Raw genomic sequence first — 26994 nt, 5'->3', positions numbered from 1 at the left:
GGATGAACATGGATCCTGACAGATCAACCAGTCATTTCCCCCAACTATAGTTAAGGTTTGGTGGGAGATGCTATATATGTCGGAGGTCTCGACCAACCTTCGTCCAAGGATGAAAATTTCTTTCTTTACCCAGGATGATTTATGATGATGCGAGTGTGTTCATGTTTGTAAACCAAGACAGGTCGGCTCTCATAGACAGTGATAGATGTACTCTGGAATTATCCTGCATTGATTTGTTACTGAAACATGCACAGTGTATGTATTGTTGTATGGAGAGAGAGAGAGAGAGAGAGAGAGAGAGAGAGAGAGAGAGAGAGAGAGAGAGGTTGGTGGAGTCGTGGTATGCATGCGGTTTGACCGGTTCACAACCAGTGTTGGCTTTGTTTACTGGTCCTGGCTGTATGGGGGATGGCCACACTCGTTGTTTGCCCACCCCCTTAAGTGCTTGGAGTGTGGACGCATCTGTTGTGTTTGCGGTGATTGTTTGTGCCTGTCTACAGGGTCTGGTGGACATTTCAATTTATGGTGTCTTTGGGTATTTAGTACAGAATTTATGTAGAATTCTTCGTATATTTTCTAGTTGTGTAAAGTACTTGTATGTAGTCAACAAACACTTGTATTTATTAATCAGTTAAGTTTCTTTGATTGTATGTAAAGGCTTGTCCTGTATATTTGTTTAAAAGTTTTGTGTGTATTTGTTTACAGTTCATCTATAATATTTTCTATTTGATCACATCTGTCTACGTTTCCCAATACATATGTGTTCACTGTTTCTAGCATTGTAGATATTGCACCTCTTGCCTTATATATATATTTTTTTTTATGTTGAAGGCTCCAGTCACGGACAGAAGTCTACATCAAGGCTGCGCCTTGAAATATAGAGAAAATTATGAAACGGAAAAAGAAAAGAAAAAGTATTTACGAAGAAAGTGAAAGACCTTTCTTTTGAAATGTGCCAGGTCATAGTTATTAGGAAAAACATGAGAAGGTAGAGGAGAAAGAGTTTCAAAGCTTCGACGTATAGGGAAAGAAATAGGTATCAAAACGGCCCACCCTTGAGTTGTTGATGGCCAAACGTCTTTGATAAATAGTTACACTAGGTAGAGAGGCTCGTGATGATGAGTGTGTTGCACTTGTTTAATGTTCAGTTATTCATCATGAGCAACAAGTTAATTGATCAGGTGACGAGCAGTCAGGTGTAGGGGCTATGATCAGCTAGTGCGGCGACAATGATTTCAGTTTCTCATAATTTTCCCGATTTTCTCATTAGGTTCCGAGTTCCTTTTTTCCCTTTTATTTTTAGGTAAATTCTGACGTCTTGAGATTATTCATTCATTCAGAATATTTCATTTAAAGTGACTCTTCAATTTTTTATACATATGAGAGGAAGAAAGGCTTACAGATGTTCCTGGAGTCGTGTTAGGATGTATGTGTTACCCGTTACCAGAGGGAACGGTCGAGGCGGACAGGCACCGCTGGTCCATCATCACAGGTGAACTCCAGTATGTCAACACTCGCGGTTATACGCCAGACGTTGGCCAGAGTTATGTTGCCGTGACTCACTGGTTTTGTGTGTCTGTTGTAGAGAAGGAATATTCTCAGTGGTTGATCAAGATCTAAATTAATGTAGTGGTAATGTCACAAGATACACTCAGTACACACACACTGAGAGAACATGCCATCCGCTGCTCACGTTTTGGGCAGGAATATTATGATGTTTGCATCTACGACACTGGCGAGAGTGCAGCATGTAGACTACTACACATGCGATATTATTGTTTACACTTTGTCTTCAGTTGTTTCGTAGTTTACATTGTAGATGGACAGTTTACTACCAAGCAGTATTGCTCTTCCCAACCAGTGGTAGGAGTTCAGTGTTGTCACCCAATGTGACGTGCGTTGTAGGCATAACGTTATGATATTTGTGCATAACGTGTCCTGTTGAATGTCAGGTTGGAGGGTGAGGTGACGTGCTGTAACGTGCGGTCTGTGCGCGAGCGAGAGTTACAACTACAGAATAACCGGGAGGGTTGTGTGTGTGTGGGCGCCACGGCTTCCTGAACAGATGATGGTCGGATGTTGTGAGGTCTGAGGAAGCGGGGACGACCCTCACCCATAAGATGATGCGCCTGCCTGCCTGCCCTACAGGTTGGCAGGGTGCCTGTACTTCCTACTGGCAGGCCAGTACCCGCGCCATAAGGGAAGTGTCCGCCCCCAACCCGCCCGCCCGCCCGCCCGCCCGCTGGGGTTTTTGTCCATCAGGAATGTGGGGGCGCCACCCCGGCACCAGGCACCCCAGCGGCCGGCACCCCGGCATCAGGCACCCCAGCACCAGGCACCCCAGCACCAGGCACCCCAGCACCAGGCACCCCGGCATCAGGCACCCCAGCACCAGGCACCCCAGCACCAGGCACCCCAGCACCAGGCACCCCGGCATCAGGCACCCCAGCACCAGGCACCCCAGCACCAGGCACCCCAGCACCAGGCACCCCAGCACCAGGCACCCCAGCACCAGGCACCCCAGCGGCCGGCACCCCAGCACCAGGCACCCCAGCACCAGGCACCCCAGCGGCCGGCACCCTGGCACCAGGCACCCCAGCACCAGGCACCCCAGCACCAGGCACCCCAGCACCAGGCACCCCAGCACCAGGCGCCCCAGCACCAGGCACCCCAGCGGCCGGCACCCTGGCACCAGGCACCCCAGCACCAGGCACCCCAGCGGCCGGCACCCCGGCACCAGGCACCCCAGCACCAGGCACCCTGGCACCAGGCACCCCAGCACCAGGCACCCCAGCACCAGGCACCCCAGCACCAGGCACCCCAGCGGCCGGCACCCTGGCACCAGGCACCCCAGCACCAGGCACCCCAGCGGCCGGCACCCCGGCACCAGGCACCCCAGCACCAGGCACCCTGGCACCAGGCACCCCAGCACCAGGCACCCCAGCACCAGGCACCCCAGCACCAGGCACCCCAGCGGCCGGCACCCTGGCACCAGGCACCCCAGCACCAGGCACCCCAGCACCAGGCACCCCAGCACCAGGCACCCCAGCACCAGGCACCCCAGCACCAGGCGCCCCAGCACCAGGCACCCCAGCGGCCGGCACCCTGGCACCAGGCACCCCAGCACCAGGCACCCTAGTGCCCGGCACCTGGACTGTGTACCCGGTACCCGGACCTAGCGGGCGGCGGCCAGGCAGGGAATAACCAGAGAGACAGACTGCAGTAAATGACCTGCCACAAACACCAGTACTGCAACCACTGCTGCTATTATTATTATTATTATTATTATTATTATTATTATTATTATTAGTAGTAGTAGTAGTAGTAGTATACTACCCGGGGAGCACTTTAATTGGCTCTTGCATTTTCTTTGTTGAGCTACCGTTTGGTTAGGTTAGGTTACCGGGGGAGTTGAAACTTGTCCTACGTAAAGTGCATATTGTTAGTGGCCCAGTGGATGGATGACCATGTGTAGATCAGTTCATAGTTTCTACGTGTCTTCTGTTGGTGAGGTGTTCCTATTGGTTGATATCATCTACGTACGATGACAACATGAAACTATGACTCGTTGTTGCTTCAGTGTTAGACATGAGGCTGAGGGACAGAAGGGATACAGCTGCACCATGATGGAAGACTGAGCCTCGTACAGTGGTCATGGTCTGGTGTATGAGAACGAGTCGTGATGAGAAGGATGTATACTCATCTTGCATGTTGACAAGGTTACGTTTTTTTATATGGATTGGATGACGTAGATGTGAGTCACTTTACATCGCACGACTCACTTCAGCACAAACCCCGGACATCTCATCCTCTGTAGGATAGTTTTGACGTGATAGTGTGGAGGTCAGGTCAGGTCAGGCCAGGCGGTACATGTGCCACCTTCAGAGGACGAGCGGATTATTCTTCTTCACCTGACGACGTGGACGACGAGGAAACGACCGCCCAGCCTGGGGGGGGAGCAGCTGGCAGAGGCACGGGCCAGCACGAGAGGACGTTGTCATGCTGACAGTAATGCCAATCTGACGTGACACCCATCACCCCCACCTGACAACACCCCCCCTCCTTCCCCCCTTGTCGTTAACGGGGTCACTGATTACGGCTGTGGTGGTCATTAAGACCATCCTCTCATGCTGACACACGTGCTTCTCGACCTACACTATCCCACATATCATGTTAAATCTCTCTTGTTGATCCCGATTCACCGACCCATTAACCCCAGCAGTAAGATGCACGGCCCAACGTTCATCTGTGCTACAGCAATACTCCAGTTTCTGGGGTCAGAATTTTCCTCCCAGAAATACCCCGAGCTTCTGGGGTCAGGGGCTCTTCCCCCAGAAATGCCCCAGCTTCTGAGGTCAGGGGCTCTTCCCCCAGAAATGCCCCAGCTTCTGAGGTCAGGGGCTCTTCCCCCAGAAATGCCCCAGCTTCTGAGGTCAGGGGCTCTTCCCCCAGAAATGCCCCAGCTTCTGAGGTCAGGGGCTCTTCCCCCAGAAATGCCCCAGCTTCTGGGGTGAGGGATCCTCTTCGGGAATGCCCCAACCTCTGTGGTTAGAATTCCTCCCTGGATTACCCCCAGCTTCTGGGGTCGAGATTCTTCCCCGTACATCTCGTGATGTACGTACGTATGAGATGATGTTCAGTATAACCCACCCTCACCAGATGATGTTCAGTATAACCCACCCTCACCAGATATGTTCAGTATAACCCACCCTCACCAGATGATGTTCAGTATAACCCACCCTCACCAGATGATGTTCAGTATAACCCACCCTCACCAGATATGTTCAGTATAACCCACCGTCACCAGATGATGTTCAGTATAACCCACCCTCACCAGATGATGTTCAGTATAACCCACCCTCACCAGATGATGTTCAGTATAACCCACCCTCACCAGATGATGTTCAGTATAACCCACCCTCACCAGATATGTTCAGTATAACCCACCCTCACCAGATATGTTCAGTATAACCCACCCTCACCAGATATGTTCAGCATAACCCACCCTCACCAGATATGTTCAGCATAACCCACCCTCACCAGATATGTTCAGTATAACCCACCCTCACCAGATATGTTCAGTATAACCCACCGTCACTTGATGATGTACAGGAGAGACAGTGTTACGTGTGCAGGTACAGTATCTTATAGTAACTAACGGAATGTCTAAAGTGTGGAAGTCTTTAGTTAGATATGATAGAAATAGAAGAAATAAAATTGTTGTGAATATTTTAGAAAATGATAATAATGAAAATTGAACACCTTTTTAAAGGAAGCTAAGATATATAATTCTGTATAAGCAAGTTTTAAGTTTTTACATATACTTTACATATACTTTTCGTGCTAAGAAGCGATGAATAACAATTAGGTTCTCGCGATCGTTAACTTTCATGAAATCAAATTATCTCCTCCTCCTCCTCCTCCTCCTCTCCTCCTCCTTCTTGGGGTACTTGACACTATGCCCTTCCTGCCAGTGGTGTGTGTGTGTGTGTGTGTGTGTGTGTGTGTGTGTGTGTGTGTGTGTGTGTGTGCAGGGTGCTGGGGTGAGGCGGGTGTCAGCCGTAAACATTTCCGAGGTAGTTGGCCTCACGGGGAGGGCGGAGTGAGGGTGGGAGGGAGGCCGTCCCTGGAACCAGTTCCTCGTGCATTCCAGCGACTCTGGATGTCTCCAGTTGCTGCCGCTGCTGCTGCTGCTGCTGGAGTTGTCGTTAGACTGAGGACGACGTCCACGCTGTGGGCTGACCCATCGTTACCAACCCAAGACCAGCTGGTTCCAAGCTCATTTCCCTCCTCATAAACTTGACGTGCGTCTTATAGTTACGAGAGGAGTTACCGTAATTGTCTTACCCATGGCGATGAGGGAGGCGTTGTTGACGGCCCGTCAGCCCTGGAGGTAAAATGTCTTGCAACTCACTTGTTGGGAGTGGCTGTTGAGGACCAGGTGTCAGTCTGTCTCTCCTGGGTGGAGAGTCTTGTCTGATACGGCAAGGACCTCCCTCACCCTTGACCAACACTTGCTACTGCACCCCACCACTGGTCCCGCGGCTCGTTACCACTTAACCTCTGGTGTTCCTGCACACACCACCACCACCACCACTTACAGTCTCTCTGACTCGTCCGTCACCTGGTTGTGAGTTGAACCACCACTTACTGGACCAGACGGGTGGCACAACCCCGTGTGAACTGCCTTGGATAAACCCAGACTTTCCTGTAAATAAACATGGTATTCTACGGCGCACCTCACCAGGACGTAAAGTGGACCTTGGCATGTCTTACTATACATAAACTGCCAGCATTTACCCCTTGCTCTTCATAAACTGCTTGCATGCACCTCTTACTTTTCATAAACTGCCTTTTGGTACCACGTACTCTTCATAAACTGCTTGCACGCACAGTGAGCCTCAACATTAACTGCCCGCAGGCCCACCTTATACTATATAAAACCGCCTGCAGGCACACTTTAAATCAACTCATGCAAGCACACATCCTCTACAGAAACTGTCCCCAGACAACGTCGTCTTGTAGGCAAATTGCCTTTAAGCCTGTCATTATAGGTAGGCCCTGTGTCCCTCACCCTTGCAGATGATGCCTTCTCTTCATGAAGGTTCTCATTATCATACCACTCATGACTTATAAAGATGTTTTATGAAGAGTCTCTCACAAGTATTGTTTCTCATTCATGATGACCCCCAGAGCTTTAACAGTGACATTGGTCATCATGAATGATAAGCCAGTATCAGGACTTTAGGGATCATCATTCCCCTACAATTCCCTGTTGTCCTTCGATACGTATGACCAATACCACCCTCTCTACACGACTTATTTTCTGAAATAAAACTCTGTGAATTCCACCAGGTTCACTGCTTCTGCTCGTTTGAACATTGTTCGCAAGTCTTTCCGCATTTGTTTTTCGTCATATGATGTTATCAGTTTGTTCACTGTTGTGTCACTAACCAATCATGTGTGTAGTTGTCTTATATCTTTGTGATGATGAGACTTGAGGTCAACACTGTTCCTTGTGGCACCCGCGATATACCATCTTCATTATCCGTCATGTTGTTTACCCCTCCCATGAGTTGCCTTTATATTGACAAATATGTAATCCCTTTTACTCGCAGGGTTTTTTCTTTCGCTAATTTGTTTAGTTAGATTTTGTTGCTTACATTTGACAGATGCTTTTACAAAGTGGAGAAAGTGTCCGTTTGTCCATTTTCTTTCCTTAGTTTCAGATATTATACTGTGATGAGATGATGATTGGGTTTGCCTACTTTACTGTGGTACATAACCATGTTTGTTATCATTTATGTTGTCGTTCCTTGATCACATAATCTTGTTAGTGATCCTTTACTGCCATTACAACTTTGACTTATTAGTACTAGCGTGACGTCAAGGTAATTGACCTGTTCTGCTGTGGTATTATTGTACCCTACATCTGGTCGTGTAATGATATGTTACGTGTGCCAGTGTGTGGTGGTCGTCTGCCATCATGTTGTCTCTCGTCCTGGTGAGATCCGTAATCAGTTCTGGTGGTGTTGATGTTCTCTTGTGTGTAGGGAGATGGTTGGGATCATCCCACCTGAACCCGGAGCAGCGTCATCATCTTGAGGCTCACCCATTGCTCTCTCTGGCTTAGTCATTTTCTGATGTCTCATTATCTCTCAGTGTCTCGTCATTATGTTAGAGAGAGAGAGAGAGAGAGAGAGAGAGAGAGAGAGAGAGAGAGAGAGAGAGAGAGAGAGAGAGAGAGAGACTCACCCATGACCTTAATGTTGTTAGAGAGGCTTCTGACCAGAGGGGGGGAGGGGGGTTGTCCTGGGAAGACCACAGGATGTTGTGGTTATGTGGTGGGGTAATGCAGCATCCATGGATGATGTCAGTAAGATGTTGGGGAAACACGGGAGGATGTTATGCCACTAAGGGTCGTGCAGGAGCCTCCCTCTGCTGCTCCTCCCTGCACGTGCTTCTGGCATCGCACTGGGGTGTATATATATATTTATATATATATATATATATATATATATATATATATATATATATATATATATTGTTTAGTGGTGTGTGTCCAAAGTTTTTATATATCCTTTATGATATATTTCAAAAATATATCATTGATGTTGGTGAAGGTTTCTGAAAACTGTTATTATTATTATTATTATTATTTATGGAATAATTGACTTATGTTAATTGTATGTACAAATTATATACATTGTAACCTTGTGTTTATTTCTTTACAGGTAAGGTGTAGTGAAGGCAGGAGCAGTTCCTCAAGTGCGCCATCAGACGGTAAGTTGAAGTGTGTACTGGTGGGTCTTCCTCCTGACCCCTCCTCCCTGCCTCATACCGGCGGGTCTTCCTCCTGACCCCTCCTCCTTGCCTCATACTGGTGGGTCTTCCTCCTGACCCCTCCTCCCTGCCTCATACTGGTGGGTCTTCCTCCTGACCCCTCCTCCTTGCCTCATACCGGCGGGTCTTCCTCCTGACCCCTCCTCCCTTGCCTCATACTGGTGGGTCTTCCTCCTGACCCCTCCTCCTTGCCTCATACCGGCGGGTCTTCCTCCTGACCCTACCCACCCCTCCCTCCCTCCCTCCCTCCCTCACTCCCTCCCTCCCTCCCTCCCTCCCTCACTCCCTCCCTCCCTCCCTCCCTCCCTCCCTCCCTCACTCCCTCCCTCTCTGCCTAATGTCGCCACTTCTCGCGCCAGTTACCAGTAGAACCAGTGACAGTCTTCCCCAGTCACGTACCAGTTTTCTCTCTCGCGTGCCAGTTTTCCCAGTTCATGTACAGATTACCATCATGCACCCACCAGTTCCCAGTCTGACCAGCCCAGTGCAGTAACTTAACCAGTTGTTGTCTATGATGACGACGACACCTTGAGTACAATGATAATCCCTTGTGTATAGTGATTCAGCCGCATGAGTCGTGTGACTCCGGCCCATGAGTACTGTAACTTTACTCACTTGAGTAAGATAACCCAGAGATAACCCTTTGATCAAGCTTACATCATTATTTATGATACAGTGACTCACCCACCCATGAGTACGATGATTCAGTCCTTGAGAGTGATGGCTGAACATCATGAATACTATGACACACAAGTTTGAAGAAATCAAAGCTGGCTGAGACACTGAGGATAAGTCTTATACAGACAGTGTAAGTAACCAGAAATAATCCTGTGTATGTAGGCTGTAAGACCTGGAAACAGTGGCCTTAGACATAATTCTTTTATTGAATTTCAATCGATTGTTTTACTTTAGACTGTTTGACGAAACATCGTATTGATAGTCTGTTTGATTATATCATTATCATACCAAAGGTGAATTGAACCGTAGTATTTACACTCTAGACGAAGTTTCGTATGGTAAACTGAATTTACAAAATGATCTTAGTGAACGTAAAACATTTGTAATAAAAGAACTGTAAATATTTAACTTCGTAAATTGTACGGACCAGTCATTGGAGATGTGTTGGATGTGTTGGATGCTGTACATAAAGTAAAACGTTCAGAAGGATTATAACAGAAGGATGGAAGAAGTGAACAGTGTTATGAAGAGAGAGATGTCAACAGGAAGAACAAGGAAGGTTGTTGTAAGATTTTAGTAAATGATGGTGATTTTTACATCCGCAAAGAAAACGGAGTATAAGGAAAGACGAAAAATGGTTTATGAAGGAAGAGGTTGGCCTTCCGTGGCCCTTGTCTCAAAGCTGGAGGGAACAGCAAGCCACCACCATGTTTTAAGAGGAGATACCGGGAGCCAGGAGGACGTAAACAAGAGGAGAAAGTAGACGTAGGAGCGGAGGACCTGTGTGAGAGTGACGAAAGGACAACAAACAATAGGAGAAAGGTAGAAAGATACGGGGTAAACGTGGCACAGACAGTGAAAAGAGATGATGAGAGATGGGGTAAAGAAACGAGGAAGTAAGTGAGAGAGAGAGAGAGAGAGAGAGAGAGAGAGAGAGAGAGAGAGAGAGAGAGAGAGAGAGAGAGAGAGAGTGTGTGTGTGTGTGTGTGTGTGTGCAGAGACGGGTGAGAGTGTAAACAAACAGGGCAAGTGTTTGGTGTGGTGGGGAGGCACTGACGTCACCGCCCGTCCTGGGGAGAGGTGCGCCCCTCTCCCCACCTGTCTTCATCAGCTCGTGTTCCTCCCCATCTTCTCGTACTGTCATTATCATCCTCATCTTGAGTCATTACAGTCGTTATCATCGTGTTATAAACCCATTTTCCTGATGGTCATTACATGCTGTCAGCTGCTTTACCTTTATAAAGATGGTTTACAGTTTACGTAGTGTAAACAATGACAGGCCTTCCAGGGAGTTTACATGGTAAACATTTGAACTTACCTACCGGGAGATGACATAAGTTTACTGGTTCGTTTCAGAAATGACCTAGAGTTTCCACCTTCTCACGTGGAGTTGACGTAAAGTTAGATTAGTTGTCAGAGAAACAGAGTAAACCAGATGATGATTCGAACAATGCATGGAAACCACATTTAGGTTTACCTGAGTCGGGCCTCGCGCCAGAGGGAAGACAGTTTAGGTGATGTGAGCGAAACGTTTCTCATGTTTGATGGAAGGCACACGTTGGGTGTTGGAGGTCAAACGTTTGTAGGCGGTTATAAATGTCTGAGAAGTTTCTGATATAAAATCTGATGAAAGTAAGAGAAACGTTTAATGATTGTGACAAACGTTTGATGTATACAAAGTGAAGATTTATGTTACATGTAAGAGAAACTTTTCATAGTCGCGAAACGTTTGATAAACGTAATGTAAAGGCTTTATGTAGGGTTAACTGAAAACGTTTTATGAATGTATCGTAAATGTTTAATGGAAGGGAGGAGTTTGTATGTATACCGTGACCCACACGTCTCGTGCATCATGTTACAAGGAATTTTACGTCTCGGAACATCTTATTTCATGTGGTTGAAGATATTTGTGTGCCAGCTACCGCTATGTTGCTCTTCCACCGTTCTCTAGCTGTAGCCGAAGCATAACATTCCCCAACTCTCAAACTCCCTCCTGCCTGAAGCCATAACATGCTCCCCGCTCAGGAAACACCACCCTCCCTGGTGGGGAGAGGCTGGCACTCTGCCTCAGGGGTTGAGGCCAGTGTTAACTTCCTCGAGCAACGTGTGAATCAGACAGCTCATGTCCCAGACCCCGGCCAAGACCACGTGTAATCCTGAGCCGAGTGGAAGGCTGTACCTGCAGGTGGTGATGGGTGTAGCCAGTAACGTATGTCTGGTCAGTTCAGGTAACAAAGAAATCAGGTTGGCCTGCAGGACTGGCGTGTGAAGTTCATAGCTCAGAAGGTCACGAGAGCACAAAAAGAAGTAAACAGGATGACACTGTCGAAACAGAAGGGTAAACGGATGGTAAAGGGTAAACAGATTAGCAAGTCTGGCTGTAGGGAGGAGGAGGAGGAGCCACTCTGTAGATAACCAGAGAGATAACACATCTGGGACAGTTGGGCAGATAACAAGTGACATTGAACGTCAAGAGACGTGGAGGAGACCAACTGCTGGATGTGTTTTGTCCTGACGTGCTGACTATGGTCGGGTCATGACACTGGGTTAGACCGTAGCACAGGTGTTGAACCCTAGCATAGGTGTTGGATGGTTGTGGGTGTACCGATGCGGCACGACAGACGATCATCTGTATCTGTAGTGGAGAGGAATAGATGGAAGGAGGTCCTGCGGCCTCTTCCCTCCCTCTCTGGAGGCCTCCTGATCGACTAAAGCTTCTGACATTGTCCTTCAGACACCGTCTTGCTCAGACGATGCCACCCGCCTGAACCATCGCCCAGGGGGCTCGGTTGACGTGGAGACCCGTGGAGGACGTCCCTAGCTATAAATTTCTGCCAGTAGTTGGTGCTGGAGAGAGAGAGAGAGAGAGAGAGAGAGAGAGAGAGAGAGAGAGAGAGAGAGAGAGAGAGAGAGAGAGAGAGAGAGAGAGAGAACATCACTCAGAACTACGCAGTCAAGTGGTACAGACTTTTGTAACTAAGGTGATGGTGGCCATAGTGAGAGGTGTATGGTTTATCTTGTGCCACATAAAACCTGATGAAATGATTCAACTTATGTCGTTGTGGCTCAGGTTGTTTACAGCCACGTTGGAGGCTGCTTCCGCTCAGCTGATGATGATTATGTTGATGAACCAATCCAATATTGATCGGTACTTAATAATCAACTTGGTATACTCACCAGTAGATGATGTTAGCTCTGACTAACTCGCTCATAGTTGTTACACATGATCATGAAACGTAGTCAGTATTTATTATTATATGTGATAGCAGTCATCATGTACATTAGCCACGTGGAAAGTACTCAGTATGTACATTAGATACATAGGAACCTGCTGCACTCTCGCTGCTGTACGTACGGCCACTACGTGCTCATAGTCCAACATGAAGACGATAGGTAGTCAGTCAGTTATTATTATTATTATTATTATTATTATTATTATTATTATTATTATTATTATTATTACTATTATTATTATTATTATTATTATTATTATTATTATTATTATATATAACTTTTAAAACAAGATGGTCTGTTTTATGTTGTACAAAGCAGGGTGAAAGTAATTGTAGTAGTTGGTGTTCAGGTTTCGCTGTGACCTTGGTTCCTTCTTATCTCTTGACTTCTTGGGAATTTTCCTCTTTACCCAGGCGAGATTGTTGAACAGTTGATGCGGGTTGTGCATTGTTAATGATTAGGGTTGGTGGGTGGAGTGTGGAAGGTTCAGAGCGGGGAGGTAGGGCGTAATAATTGAAGGGGGACGTGGTTGATGGGGTTTGTGGAGGGAAGTATGAAGGTACGCGTTGCAGTAGGGTGTGTGGGGAGGTAGGAAGTGGTGTAGTCATGAGGAGGAGGAGGAGGAGGAGGGGTGAGGGTTGGACATTATCAGGCAAGATCTGCGTCATTGGCAGGATCACGTTACCTTGATGGTGGCCTCTGTCCTTGCCCTCTGACGCTGCTGCTGCCTCTCCTGGTGGTGGAGCAGCTGATCTCCTGGTGGTGGAGCGGCTGATCTCCGGGTGGTGGAGCGGCTGATCTCCTGGTGGTGGAGCGGCTGATCTGGTTGTGGAGCAGCTGATCTCCCGGTGGTGGAGCGGCTGATCTCCTGGTGGTGGAGCGGCTGATCTCCTGGTGGTGGAGCGGCTGATCTCCTGGTGGTGGAGCGGCTGATCTCCTGGTGGTTGGCTGGCGGTGGGAGTAGTGGTTTCGGTGGTTATCCCTCGATTGGCGAAGGTGGGGAAGATGTTTAGTGTTGGGGGTTGTTGGTGGAGGTGTGACCATCATGGTCGTGTGACACGTGTTGTTGGTGATGGAGGCATGATGGCAACATGGCTTGGTCAGTGCTTGGCCTTCCTGGCATCACAGCTTTGCACACAACAAAAATGTCCTGCCAAGGATCCGTGTCACAGTGTTGCCATATAAGCTGTTTTGCCGCTAAATCTGGCGAACTTCACGTCCCGTTTTGCTTTGATTCAGGATGGAATTCGATGGCGTATGTTGGTGATTAATGTGGTAGTATGTAAGGTGTTCGGTTTTGTGCCTGCGTCCAGTGATGCTTGAAGTACTCCCTCTGGTTATTAGATAAAGCAAAAAACTGCTTAAATTATAGTAACGATGTTATATATGTGCCATATCTCGTTACATATATGCTATGTATTATGACTGGTAACTGGAGTGTTAGGGCATCCTCTTCATCACATTGTAGCTTGAATTATTGTGTATATTTAAGCAGCATGTAAACAGCTTGGTGTAAAGTGCCTGACGGATGTTCTCATCATCATTTGAGTTGGAAGTTTCCTGGTGTGTGAGTCACGTGAGATCTTGTGTGTGTGTGGACGACTGACCAGCCAGCAGGTGTGTGTGGACGACTGACCAGCCAGCAGGGTGTGTGGACGACTGACCAGCCAGCAGGTGTGTGTGGCAGCAATAACTTGTGTCCTCTTATTGTTCACAGCAGAGGTTCGTATCCTCTCCGAGTCAGCAATACCTGTAACCTCACCTCTGGTGTACGACGGTACGATCCTTGGGTATGAACTGTGGCCTTTGAGAACAAAAACCAGGATTTTAGTCTCTGATCTGTAAATATGAAAGAAGTTGGAATACTCGTTAATGATTTTATCTTTCTTCAAGCAGTTGTTGTGTGGTAATGACTATCACATTTTATCCCGCCGTGTTGATAACGTATAGATTGTCTTCACTTGTGACAGTAGCTGATGGTAGTTGTTGTATAACGTGTTCGTCCACGCTTATATTACATCTTCAACCCTTTATCTTCACACAGTGGCGAGTTGGCATTCAGTTATCACAGACTCTTGACCTTGTGTAGTGTTGTCGGGGACATGATCGTGTTATACCATTCAGAGGAGGAGTCTTGGGAGACGTATTTAGAGCAGGCGTCACACCTGGAGCTGACGTAATTATAGAAGGTCCGTCAAGTGTCAGGGTGGGAGGGCAGGTGTAGCGGTTGGCAGGCAGGTGTGTGTGTGTGTGTGTGTGTGTGTGTGTGTGTGACAGTGGAGGGAGTGTATGTGTGAGAGTGGCGAGCATGTGGCACACGTCTGGGAGTGAGAGTGGCACAGGATGAGCCACCAACACAAACAGTGGTGTATCCACGGTACGCCGGGCCGGGTCGCCCCTTGCCGAGCCTTGACACACTGCCAAATTACGGCCCACTGCCAACACCGGTGCTGCCCTCCCCCCCTGCCCTGCCCTGCCCGTCTCCTGGCTGGTGCCATAGTGCCTTCACCTCAGTGCCAGTGCCGCCCTCGTCTGGTGCAGTGTCTGTCCCCACCGTGCCGCGCTACTCACACCAACTGTTCCTCCTCGACTGCCGTAAAAACCAGTGTTGCTCCCCAGAGAGGGGGCTGCGCTCCGTTGTGCTCCAAACACCCCCTTTGAGTGTCTCAGGTCCCCCTCGAGCGTGTTTCGAGTGCCACAGAGAAACGTGGACGCCACAAGACCCCGGTGGTTCTGTTCTCCTCGAGTGTGTTCCAACCGCCAGAGTGGAATTGCGAAACAGTTTTCGTTGTGGTCGTGAAGTGGACCTGCGACCTACCCACTTGGTGCCATGTGTATTGAAGTCACAATTTGCCATGCTTGTAAGTTGTGTCAGGTGGCAGGAGGTAGATTGTCAGTGCTTGCATCTGGCCCTGGGAACGGAAACCTGTCTAATGTGTGAACAGTTGATTAACATGGCATAGATATCCACTTTGTGAAAAGATATCTACGTGTTCCGTTGGTATGGTAAATCCCATGATACATGACCAGTTCAGGATTACTGTATTCTCACCACGGCGTGCAACAATCTTACCTTAAAACCACAGACGAAAACACACACACACACACACACACACACACACACACGAGACGGTAACCGAGTGTGTTCAGGGCCTGGTAAAAATACAAAAAGGTTTAAGTTACGTAGAGATGTGGTTTTGAGAACGTTTGTTTTGCCAGGGAGAAAACCTTGTTGATTTGGAGTGATAAGATCTTTTTGGTGTTATCAGATGACGTCTGCTGCAGCTACCTGTGGTGGCTGGGGGGGAGGGGGGGGAGTCACAGGACCTTTCACCTGTGCTGGACGTGCTGGTGGAGAACTGAGGTGTGTTTTGGGTCAGCCTTCCTCCCTCCTGTGCCAGTCCATGTTAGCAGCCACGACATATGTTCATACACACACACGCGCGCCTGTTGGTGGCGAGTTAGGCTTGCGTATGTCCAGGCAGACTTGTTTATATGGATTTGCTTTGCGTATTTCTGGTATGACGCATTGGCTTCAGACTTTCCTCGTGTGAGACCTGACGAACTGCCACCTCTTCTCAGCTTCAGACTCACCTTTCCCACCTGACTGCTCCAGTGCAGTGTACGTGAACTGTGGTCGCTGGAGCACCAGACTCTGCTCCAGACGGTTTCAGTGTAATGTTTGCAGTGCAGTGTACGTGAACTGTGGTCGCTGGAGCACCAGACTCTGCTCCAGACGGTTTCAGTGTAATGTTTGCAGGACTGTTTGATCCGCAGTCAGGTCTCTACGTGATCCAGGCGGTGTTGCATACATACGATTAAGAGTGTACACGTGATACAGTGTGTACATGATGGGGAGATGATAGTGTACACATGATACAGTGTGTACATGATGGGAGATGATAGTGTACACATGATACAGTGTGTACGTAATGGGAGATGATAGTGTACACATGATACAGTGTGTACATGATGGGAGATGATAGTGTACACATGATACAGTGTGTACATGATGGGAGATGATAGTGTACACATGATACAGTGTGTACGTAATGGGAGATGATAGTGTACACATGATACAGTGTGTACATGATGGGGAGATGATAGTGTACACATGATACAGTGTGTACATGATGGGAGATGATAGTGTACACATGATACAGTGTGTACATGATGAGGAGATGATAGTGTACACATGATACAGTGTGTACGTAATGGGAGATGATAGTGTACACATGATACAGTGTGTACATGATGGGGAGATGATAGTGTACACATGATACAGTGTGTACGTAATGGGAGATGATAGTGTACAGGTGGTACAGTGTGTACATGATGGGGAGATGATAGTGTACAGGTGGTACAGTGTGTACATGATGGGGAGATGATAGTGTACAGGTGGTACAGTGTGTATATGATGGGGGGAGATGATAGCTGTGTGGGGAGAGTAGGGTGGAGGCGTCACGTGTGCCCGGCTAACGTTGGGAGAGATTCTTGCTCTGGTGTGTAATGTTGGTGGCCACATGTTGCGGCTGAGGGCTGAGACGCGAATAGCTGGTCACCTGCTGGGTAGCTAGGTAGGAGAGAGTCACCTGCTGGGTAGCTAGGTAAGAGAGAGTCACCTGCTGGGTAGCTAGGTGGGAGAGAGTCACCTGCTGGGTAGCTAGGTAGGAGAGAGTCACCTGCTGGGTAGCTAGGTAGGAGAGAGTCACCTGCTGGGTAGCTAGGTAGGAGAGAGTCACCTGCTGGGTAGCTAGGTAGGAGAGAGTCACCTGCTGGGTAGCTAGGTAGGAGAGAGTCACCTGCTGGGTAGCTAGGTGGGAAAGTGTCACCTGCTGGGTATCCAGGGAGAGAGAGTCATCTGATGTAAATAACAATATACAGACAGAAAAAGTAAATTATCTATACTGTGGCACGTTGTAAGATTTATACTGTGGCACGTTGTAAGATTTATACTGTGGCACGTTGTAAGATTTATACTGTGGCACGTTGTAAGATTTATACTGTGGCACGTCGTAAGATTTATACTGTGGCACGTTGTAAGATTTATACTGTGGCACGTTGTAAGATTTATACTGTGGCACGTTGTAAGATTTATACTGTGGCACGTTGTAAGATTTATACTGTGGCACGTTGTAAGATTTATACTGTGGCACGTTGTAAGATTTATACTGTGGCACGTTGTAAGATTTATACTGTGGCACGTTGTAAGATTTATACTGTGGCAAGTTGTAAGATTTATACTGTGGCACGTTGTAAGATTTATACTGTGGCACGTCGTAAGATTTATACTGTGGCAAGTTGTAAGATTTATACTGTGGCACGTTGTAAGATTTATACTGTGGCACGTTGTAAGATTTATACTGTGGCACGTCGTAAGATTTTTTTGTCTTTTTTTGGTTATGTGAATTTTTCTACGCGGTTATTTTTGTATATTCTTTCATATGTTTAATGACACCCCATCAGTACTGTCTGACTCCGTATTCCACCATGACCTCCTCCTCCTCCTCCTGCCACCATAACCTCCTCCTCCTCCTGCCACCATAACCTCCTCCTCCTCCACCATCTGTTACTTTAGTAGCCCATAATCACCGTGATGTCACCTTGGAGGAACGCGTGCATTTGTCGCTGACGTGATGGTACTGTGTCACGCCTTTAACTACTGTCCTCTGTGGTGTTCCTCTTGTGTTCCGTTCTTGGTGTTCCTCTTGTGTTCCGTTCTTGGTGTTCCTCTTGTGTTCCGTTCTTGGTGTTCCTCTTGTGTTCCGTTCTTGGTGTTCCTCTTGTGTTCCGTTCTTGGTGTTCCTCTTGTGTTCCGTTCTTGGTGTTCCTCTTGTGTTCCGTTATCTTGATGGAATAGTGTTACATCTCTGAAACTGAAACTCTCTGTGTGATGCAGATTGGCGAGTGATTACATGTGAAAGATGCCAGAAGTTTCTCCGTCAATCGCCTTCGTTTCGTATTTCTTGTACCACATGTTTCACTCTCCAATGCCTTCACTGGTGGCCGACTTGCTGCTGACGTTACCCAGGTTAAGGAGACGTAATTTTCCTCCTTCAAATACTCAACTGTTCTTGTTCGCCTGTTTCGTCCTTGTGTGAAAGCCAATGCTTTTCCTTCTTCCTGCAAGCGTGTCTATGTGCGCTCCATCCGTAAGAAAGGAGACGGCAGTAACCCTTCAAATGATCGCCCCGTTGCTCTCACTTGTGCTGCCTCCTTGAGTGTCTGTGCCTGTACCGTCAAGACTTGGACCCGAGGCAAGCATCTGGCTGCTGCTTCCCACAGTTTTGTGTACGGAGACCGGCCACACGAGGCTTGACCGTTGTTATGCCTCATTTTTGTCATGGACCACGTAAGCTGTGGAAGTCTCTCGCTTCTTTCGTTCTTCCTTCTTCCGAGAAAGGTAGTTAGGTCGACATACACACGCACATCTGCGGAGCAACGATTAATTTCCACATTGTCTCCCTCTTTCCTCTTTCACCCGAGTTGGTCTTGATTCGGATACGTTTAAAAAAAAAAAGGAAAAGTAATTCCGCGTCACGTCTGTAAGTGTGAGATAGAATGCCACTGTGCTTGCTTGCTTGCTTGGTGTCAGGTGCACCACAATTATTTCACGTGTTGCCTCCTCACTCACAGTGGAGTGATTCACGAGTGTTTGGGAGGTAGCGCATACCTGGCTTACCACCTGTATCTACCTACATCTAATACTTTTTCCCCAGTCCACATAAATTCTCTTTTTCCAATAAAGTTCATTTAACCTGAAAAAAAATCATAATAAAAATACAGAGGAATAATGTCACCTGGTAAAGTAGAGGTACATTTTTCGCTGTACGTTGTATCCCGACCAACCTGAGAGAGTGATGCGTAGTACGTAGTTGCGTCAGTAACGTGACTACATCATGAGCAGAACACACGAGACGGAGGAGCGTGGGTGGCCCCGGGACCTAGTGACTCGTGGCTCACTGCCTGGCCCAGCTGACGATTTGTTTACACTTGGTTGGTTGCTTTCCTGGGTCCCAGATGTCGCCACACTCAGCACATTTAGCGTCTGGTGGTCGAGTCAGACACATGGAGATTTCTCTCATGAGCTTAGTTTGTGGAGGCATTGGGGAACAAACAGAATGCTGATGTGATGTACACAAACCTTGAAGGAACCTTGGACGGTTGTCACCATGGTGTGTGTCATAGCACATGACGTGGTGCACAAGTTGGGATTATACGGTACATTTAGAAAATGGATAAACAATGTTGATAAACAACGTTGTAAATAAAGCTATTTCCAGTAGGTACACAGTACCCATAATGCCTTACTCTGCACCCCTTGTTTCCTGTCTTATATCTCGCACTGACGCTCACACGAGTCATAACTTTAGTTAGAAAGTGGACGAAGATGTTTCATTGCCCGATTTGACACAGTAAAGCCACTGTGTCATATTGTCCGTCAAATCAGGTGTGGTAAACGCTGGATGAAATACCCTGACCATCTGGGGCCGAAGACTGAAGAACACCTCACCTGCAAACATCAGAATCACTGTGGGATGTGCAGTGTAGGCGTTTACGAAGGTCCTCCATACGTAATTACAAAGTTTACCGGACCAGAGAGGCCGTGGTAAGATGTGTGAGCGTGCGGCCTGCGGCTTCCAACAGATGGGTTGACCAACGACCCAGCTCAACAGCCTGGACTCGTTCCGAGTTCTGTGGGTAATACACAGCAAAGATAACTGTAGATAAACGTATCAGGTTATTACACCTGCTCCTGGTGTTCCATACGCGCTCACTCACACTGCACGTATGGCCCTCACTTGTGTGGAATGAATGAATTACCCATATTTACTGGACGAGGAGGGAGTTGTACAGTCGTGAGCCTCCATTCGTGCGTATGTTTGTGTTTTATTACCAGCTTCTGCATATGGTCTGGAGGGTTTGCACCTTATCCCCCAGCGTCCTGGGGAGGAAGTTGTGTACTGCTGCTGTACACATGTAAGCCCGTCCTGCCCAGGTTCCCACCTTCCTCCCACCTTAATAATGGCAGAGGAATTCGTTGTATGTCGCCACACACAAGGATTCGTGACCCAGTTCCTCTTTTATCTTTCATTCCGACGCGTGTCACCCCATTATAAATCTCTCTCTTCCTTCCTTCCATTTTCCGGGCCAGGATTAAATCGTTTGATTCGTTTTTCTTGACTTCTTGTCACTGTTTTTTTTTTAGTGTGGTTTATTTCTGTCCTTGTATTTCGAGGGCATTCTTGTGTTTTTGTGTTGGTGTCCCGTGTTGCTTGGCACCGGCGCTGGTGGACGTTGATGTAGTGGTGGTAAATGTTGGCATGTGTGTGTGTGTGTGTGAATGTGTGTGAGGCTCGGCTCTGACACATGTATTGCCACACTCAACGACGGTCTCAAGACCTAAGCTATGTCACCTGACCATATGTCTCATACTACAGTTCTCTCTCTCTCTCTCTCTCTCTCTCTCTCTCTCTCTCTCTCTCTCTCTCTCTCTCTCTCTCTCTCTCTCTCTCTCTCTCTCTCTCTCTCTAATCTGGCAAGGCTGAGTATCGGACACAAAGATTGACTGGCGTAGTTAGTTAGTGGCATGAGATCAGGCTTCAGAGTTGTGTGGTGTGTCAGGCGACATTACCAGTGGCTCGTATTGTGGAGTTATGTGTGGTATGCTCAGCATGTAGAGGATGTGTGACCCTTCCTACACTCGCGTGTGTCTACTGAGATTATGACGTGTTTAATTTGTTCGGTTTCCGAAAGGAATACAACATGTTAAGATATGTTTTGAATGATTTAATTGCAAATATGTTTTATTTTAACTTTTTAAAATCCTTCGTATTAATTCCTTTGTTAAAAGTTCTTGGCAGGTCTGGTGCGTTTTGTAGTACGTGTTCAGAGGCTTAGAGTTGAACACCGTGCATTCCACGGTGTTGTGACGACGATTACTTACACTTTGGTGCAGTCTTAGATCCTGTCCGGACGTTTACATGATGTTCACCTTTTATTGCACGTGACCGCGCTTAACGATTTCACATATAATGTTTAAGAATCTTCCATACGTGTCGTGCCAGCAGGGAATCATGTCCAGGTGGAGAAGAGTAGAAAAATAATGTTTTTGTGGAGATGGCAAAGCTGGTGGTAGATGTTAGTGAAGACTTGGGGAAGATGTTAAGGATGTTGCAAAGTTTTGCAGTTTAAGGGAGGAAATGTCCGCCCTGGCCTATCTTGGCTACACGCTAATGGAGTGTCGCGTATTGCGGACACTAGCGAACGGCGGAGTGATACAAGCAGCCACATTCAAGGCTGAAGCTGGAGTAATGTCTGTAGAAGAGGAAGAGAGAACTAGCATCATCATTGTGGGCAGGAGAGTGAGGCAAGTCTTAATGTTCAGGTTCCGAGACCTGATGATTCCGATTGGTTTGAACTTTGTCCAGTAAGTGTGTAGAGGTAAACATTTATGAGGTATGTATGTTTTACCCCATCATGAATCGCTGGTAGATTCGTGCCGAAAGATAATATCTTTTTTTTCGAATATATATTTTTGTATTGCTAATATAAAAAAACAAGCAAACAGAATTTTCATTTTGCAACATTACGTTAAGCAAGTTTAAAAGTTGAATTGTTATACAGTTATGGAGAAGGTTTTTCAGTGAGACATTTTCATGTAAGATCCTGATGTCCAGTGTGTGATGTGTGGAGGTAGACTGTGCTGAGGAACATGGTCAGGTGGTGCTGGTGGCTGAAGTATTAGCATCATAATACAGTGTTGGACCCAGTGTCACTGATGGTGTTGTAGTGTTGGTGATGACTGCTGGCGTTATTGTTGGCGCTGCGGGTGCAGGATGGCGATGGAGAGAGTGGTGGTGATGGTGGTGGAGATGATGATGGGGAGAGCCACGAGGGTGTGCCACCAGGCCTAGCGCGAGTCTGGGTGCCCCTCCAGGAGGCCGCTGGCTGCTGCTTTCGTTTCCTCGTGTTGGACTGGCGGCGGTGTTATGGATCTGTACGACAACCTCCTGCCGGCAGCAGACCCGCCCGCCCGCCGGCTCTCTGCCCCGTCGTCACCACCGACACCGCCGCAGCGCCGCGCTGCTCAGGCCTACACAGCGCCCTGCATCAATGGCAACAGCACCTCCCCCTCTCCCATACCACGCCACCACCGTGACGAATTCCCGCATCGCTTCTGCCACGGCATCTCCCCACCGGTGCACATGTATGGCAACTCCCCGCCGGTGCACATGTTTAGTCACTCCCCGGTGGCAGCAGAGCGTCGTGGCAACCCGTCCTGGCACCACGGCAGCACTTCTGCCGTCCCCCGGATGGTACAGAGGGGGGGCTCTGCTCCCCCGTGTGGAGGGTGCGTCAACCCCCCCATCCCTGAGGCGGAGCGCAACGGTGTATGTCCGTGCGTGTGTGCGACCCCCCCGCCACACTTCCTCACCGGACACCCTCACACGCCTCCCACCTCACCCCCGCCGCTGCGCCACCAGTGTGGGACGCAGCTGCTGCAGGTGCATGGTACAACTATCTGCCTCCCGGTACAGAGGTACGGTAGTCCGTCCTCCGCGCCGTTCCTCCTCCCGCTCTACTTCGTTAGGTAAGTTACCGACACAGCATCTGCCCGCACCACGACGCGCGCCTCCCACAGCAGCTGATGTATACCGTCCCCCTCAACTGTGGTTTACCTCTTAATGCTTGAGACTTGGGATGTGTTAGTACGTCTAGCAACACACGACCTCCCGCGCCATACCCTACGGATAGGTAGGAGTGTACACCTTATGCCCGCCCTCTGCTGTACCAACATGACTGACTGTATGTACACATTTCCGTTCCATGCTGGACCATCGTCACTATATGTAGCTCCCCATTATTTGCTGGACTATTATCATCACTAGGTCATTATATCTAGGGATTTCTTCCTTCCTTCATATCTTGATTATTGTTCATTGTGAGCAGACAGTGCCAGCAGGACTAGGCTTAGTTTGTCGTGGCGGCGGCTGACACCAGACGCTGATCACATCTGTTTACACCACGATTGGAAATGTCACCCTTGAGGAGGCTATATCATGACACGTGAGGAGAGAGTTTACTGCCTCATCGAGGAACTTCTCTATATTAAGGAGTCCATCATTTTCATGCTACTTACTGGACTGCAGCCTGGAAACTGCTGGAGTCCCATATTGACCTTGGGTCTTATAATGATGATGATGATAATAATGATCGATTATATATTTATGATTATGCTTGTGAGTCTAATTGTGTAGGGAAGACGAGGATGTAGTGAAGATAGCTTATGACCTGACGCGTAAGGGCGTAATGAAGATAATGGGTACCGTGAAGATGATTGTGATGAAGATAAGGGGTACCGTGAAGATGATTGTGATGATCATGAGTGTTGTGAGAGTAAACCTTGACATAACCATGAAGGGTTTTAGTAAAGATGACGGGTACACGGCAGGGAAAGGATGTACAAGATGACTAGTAATGACTATGAGAGTGCTGGGAAACTAGACTTTGACCTGACCCTCGAGGGTAATGAGAATACAAATATAGTGAGGATAAGGATGTGGTCAAGATGGTGCAGTTAAGGTCAAGGCTTAAGTATAGATACCATGTAGTAAAAAACAACAGGTTTAATGATGTATAAGTGAAGGAAGAATGATACTGACGTTGTAGGTAACCTAAGGATATAGTGACGATAAGGGTGTAATGAGGATAAGGTTGTAGAGTAGATTTAAGTTGGTGAAGCTTAGTGTGTAGTGAAGATAGCCTTTGACCTGACCGAAAATTATCCAAGCTTAGGTCACGGCCTCGTACACAAGTTAATGATGATAGTAATGATAATGATGATAATAGTAATATAAACTATTCAAGTTTCAGAATGAGGAACACAAGATGGCCAAGAAGGAATCATCATTCTTTACTTTTCTGTACCTGAATTGTGAGATCACTAGATGCTCAGCGGATCTGGTGCTGCGGCAGGATCTGTATAGAGCCTACAAAGATTACTGCCGCCACATGAAAAAGAAGCCCATATCTGTTGTTTTCATGGGACGTCTCCTGGCCCGAATGGGTATCAGAGCCTCTACCAGGGTGAGTGGTGTTAGGGGCATCGGCCAGAAGTACGCCTACGTGGGTCTATCCTGGGAGAAGGACCCTCCAGATGACACCAACACTCGTGAAGACGGAGGGTTTGCTACCTCGGAAGACAAGGAATCAGAACCATGGAACAGATATCGTTATAGCAGGCCAATTACGACCTCCTGCAGGCAGCACAGCTGTATTTGTTACGTGCAGAGTGACCACACTTACTATAAAAGAAGATCCAAACTGCCCCTGGCAAATGGCGATGTCCCCGCCACGCTAGGGAATTTCAGTCGTGCGGCATTTAACCCCTGCCGCGATAAGCTGCTTCATCAGGTGGACGCTGTGTCTCGCTCAAAACCAAAGCTCAGGTATAAGCAGGACTCTCAGCAGGGAAGCCCCTCCTGTGATGATGAGAAATGTGGAATTCTTTCCTCAGATGGATCAAGCATGTCAGAAGATGGTAGATATAGACGGTTACAAAACTTCAGGATATTTTTCGAGGAGCATCTGGTGCTAACGCTCACCAGTGAGGTCTCTGTATTGTCATCAGACCTGTTTTACCACTATTATGAATACTGCCAGAACAAGGGCTTGCCCAGGGCAAGAAAGCATGTGATTTATAAGTGCCTGACAGAACTAGGAGTCATTACCAAGAACGTAAACGTTACAGATGCAGAAGCCTTCCATGGGCTGGCTTGGTCTGCCAACCTCCCAAGTGACACATTCCGCAACATTATCCAGAAGATGCCCTCGCCTGTGGAGCCCACCTCTGAAGTAGTCGAAGCTGAGGACGACCCATGTCAGCAGCCGATGGATTCCTTGACCGACTTCTGGACACAAGTGCATTGCATGGCGCTCATACAGGCCCACTTGGATAGTGGGTTGGTGAACGTCGCGTTTGATGACGAAGGCCCGGCACCAGCTCTGTGATGAGGGGGTGCTGCTGTCGCCGGCCTGTTCGTGCTACACTCACGCACGATATTAACGGTACATCATTTTCTAAGATGCCCGTGGCCGACATTATTTTTTTTTATTGGTAACATTTTTGATTATTTTTCTCGTATTATGGGAATCACATAAGGCAGATTGTTCTAGTAATAAAGATATAGTAAAGTTTATTTGGGGTATTTGAGAGTCCTCTGCTTATCTCTGTTTACACGTACTCTTGTGTCATTATAGCGTTGCACATTCATGTGTCGTCCAAGTCTGGCGACTACCATACAACTTTCTAGTTTGTTATGCTTTGGTGTAAACAACTTCATCACAGTATATTCTGTTCATTAGTAGGATATATCATAGAAGGTTTTTATATCTTTTCTAAAACATGACGTAGTAAGACGATTACATTTTTGGCAAATGCAAAGTAATGCTACATTATTTATCACTCGGAAATAAACCTTATAAACACCAGTTCTATCATTTTCTCCAGGAAGGTCTCGAAGAAATGTCCAGAGTTCTAGATAACTTTGAGAGTGTTACACTCAAGATGTGCTTCACGGAAGGTTAACATGTAGTAAACAAAAACAGACATGAAATTACAGGGATGGAGACTGCATGCTGATGTGCTCTGAAATTTCTCGACTATGAAGTTATAGAACAAACAAACAGACTACCTCAGTAAGAGGCAGACACATAATGATATAGTTTATCTTTGGAACTCGTGTATGAGAAAGCAAAACAAACCTTTCAGCTTGAGAAGCATATAGATTTGTTACAGATTTCGTCAGGTTTGAGCCTCCTTAGTGATTCCTGCGACACTATTTAACGAGAGAAATTTTCCTGATTGAACTTACGAGCTCATACTTTGGCTACGTAGAGCGGTGGGTAGGGATGTGCCATTCGCTTTACTATCCCTTTCTTGTCACTAAGATGAGGTGCTCGAGCTACTGTGACGCTCCTCCGACACATAACCTCGTCATAAACCATTATTAGATGTGTCCTTCCCACGTACCCTCGCGTCCCACACCACAGTGTTCCCCCACCACACACACATTACTGTCATTAAACATGATATCCTCTGTAGAGGAAGTGTCTCCCCGCTCCTACACTGACCACCTGCACCCTTGCTCTCCCCCCAGAACAACATATATCATGATTGCAGTGTTCTCAGTCTTGTTCACTCTTCTCATTCATGTTCATCGTGTTATGCTGTTCACAGTCGTGTTTATTGATATAATTCAGGTTTCAGTCTTGCTAGTTTTGAAGTCCCTTGTTGTGCTAAGGTATTGTTCACTCATTTAAAATGTTTCAAGTTCCGTTCATTGCGTTTCTCTACTGTTGTCTAGATATTGTGTTTTGTAGTTGTAGATATTGTATTGTATTGTATTTTGTTGAGTGTTTCAAACGTTAACTGTTCTGTATCTAGTGTTGAATGCATAGTGTATATGTGTCAGAAATTGTGTAATTGTATCTCATTTTAAGCAGACTGCATATAAAAGCGTGTCTTGCAGTGTTGTACAGTGATCTCAGTTGAGATGGTTCTGTGCTTACGTATAGTTGAATGTGTTTCCTGTGGTCAAGTGTGTTTTTAGAAGTGTGTTAAGTGTCTTGGGTCTCGGGTTGGCAAAGGTGGACATTATGTCATGTTGTCTTGGACTCTTGAGAGTTTTAGTTCATTATCCCTTCAGACGAAAATGTCTTGTAAAAAACATAGAG

At 47.3% G+C, this 26994-nt stretch overlaps 2 protein-coding genes across 11 annotated transcripts in view; both read left to right on the top strand.

The window, feature by feature from the left end:
- The window catches only part of LOC139765587 (uncharacterized), a 106538-nt gene extending 80798 nt beyond the window's left edge, over positions 1–25740 (top strand). For 2 of the 4 annotated variants that reach the window (XM_071693213.1, XM_071693211.1), the window contains exon 8: positions 24127–25740. In XM_071693213.1, coding sequence (XP_071549314.1) covers positions 24148–25269 — 1122 coding nt within the window. In that variant the 5' untranslated portion in view covers positions 24127–24147 and the 3' untranslated portion in view covers positions 25270–25740. Of the gene's footprint in view, positions 1–8234; positions 8284–24126 lie in introns of all 4 variants that reach the window. The other 2 variants (XM_071693212.1, XM_071693209.1) reach the window with 2 other exon arrangements.
- The window catches only part of Fak (protein tyrosine kinase 2 Fak), a 216925-nt gene that overhangs the window by 25849 nt on the left and 164082 nt on the right, over positions 1–26994 (top strand). Inside the window, exons 1-2 of one of the 7 annotated variants that reach the window (XM_071693197.1) lie at positions 14759–14850; positions 21883–22849. The exons of the other annotated variants lie outside the window; for them this stretch is intronic. Coding sequence (XP_071549298.1) covers positions 22248–22849 — 602 coding nt within the window. The 5' untranslated portion in view covers positions 14759–14850; positions 21883–22247. Of the gene's footprint in view, positions 1–14758; positions 14851–21882; positions 22850–26994 lie in introns of those variants that run through there. 7 annotated transcript variants of the gene reach the window in all.

Source organism: Panulirus ornatus, chromosome 55 (genome assembly GCF_036320965.1).
Source record: "Panulirus ornatus isolate Po-2019 chromosome 55, ASM3632096v1, whole genome shotgun sequence".
Classification (NCBI taxonomy): domain Eukaryota; kingdom Metazoa; phylum Arthropoda; class Malacostraca; order Decapoda; family Palinuridae; genus Panulirus; species Panulirus ornatus.
The sequence above is the reverse complement of the archived record's forward strand: the minus strand, read 5'-3'. Positions and strand labels throughout refer to the sequence as shown.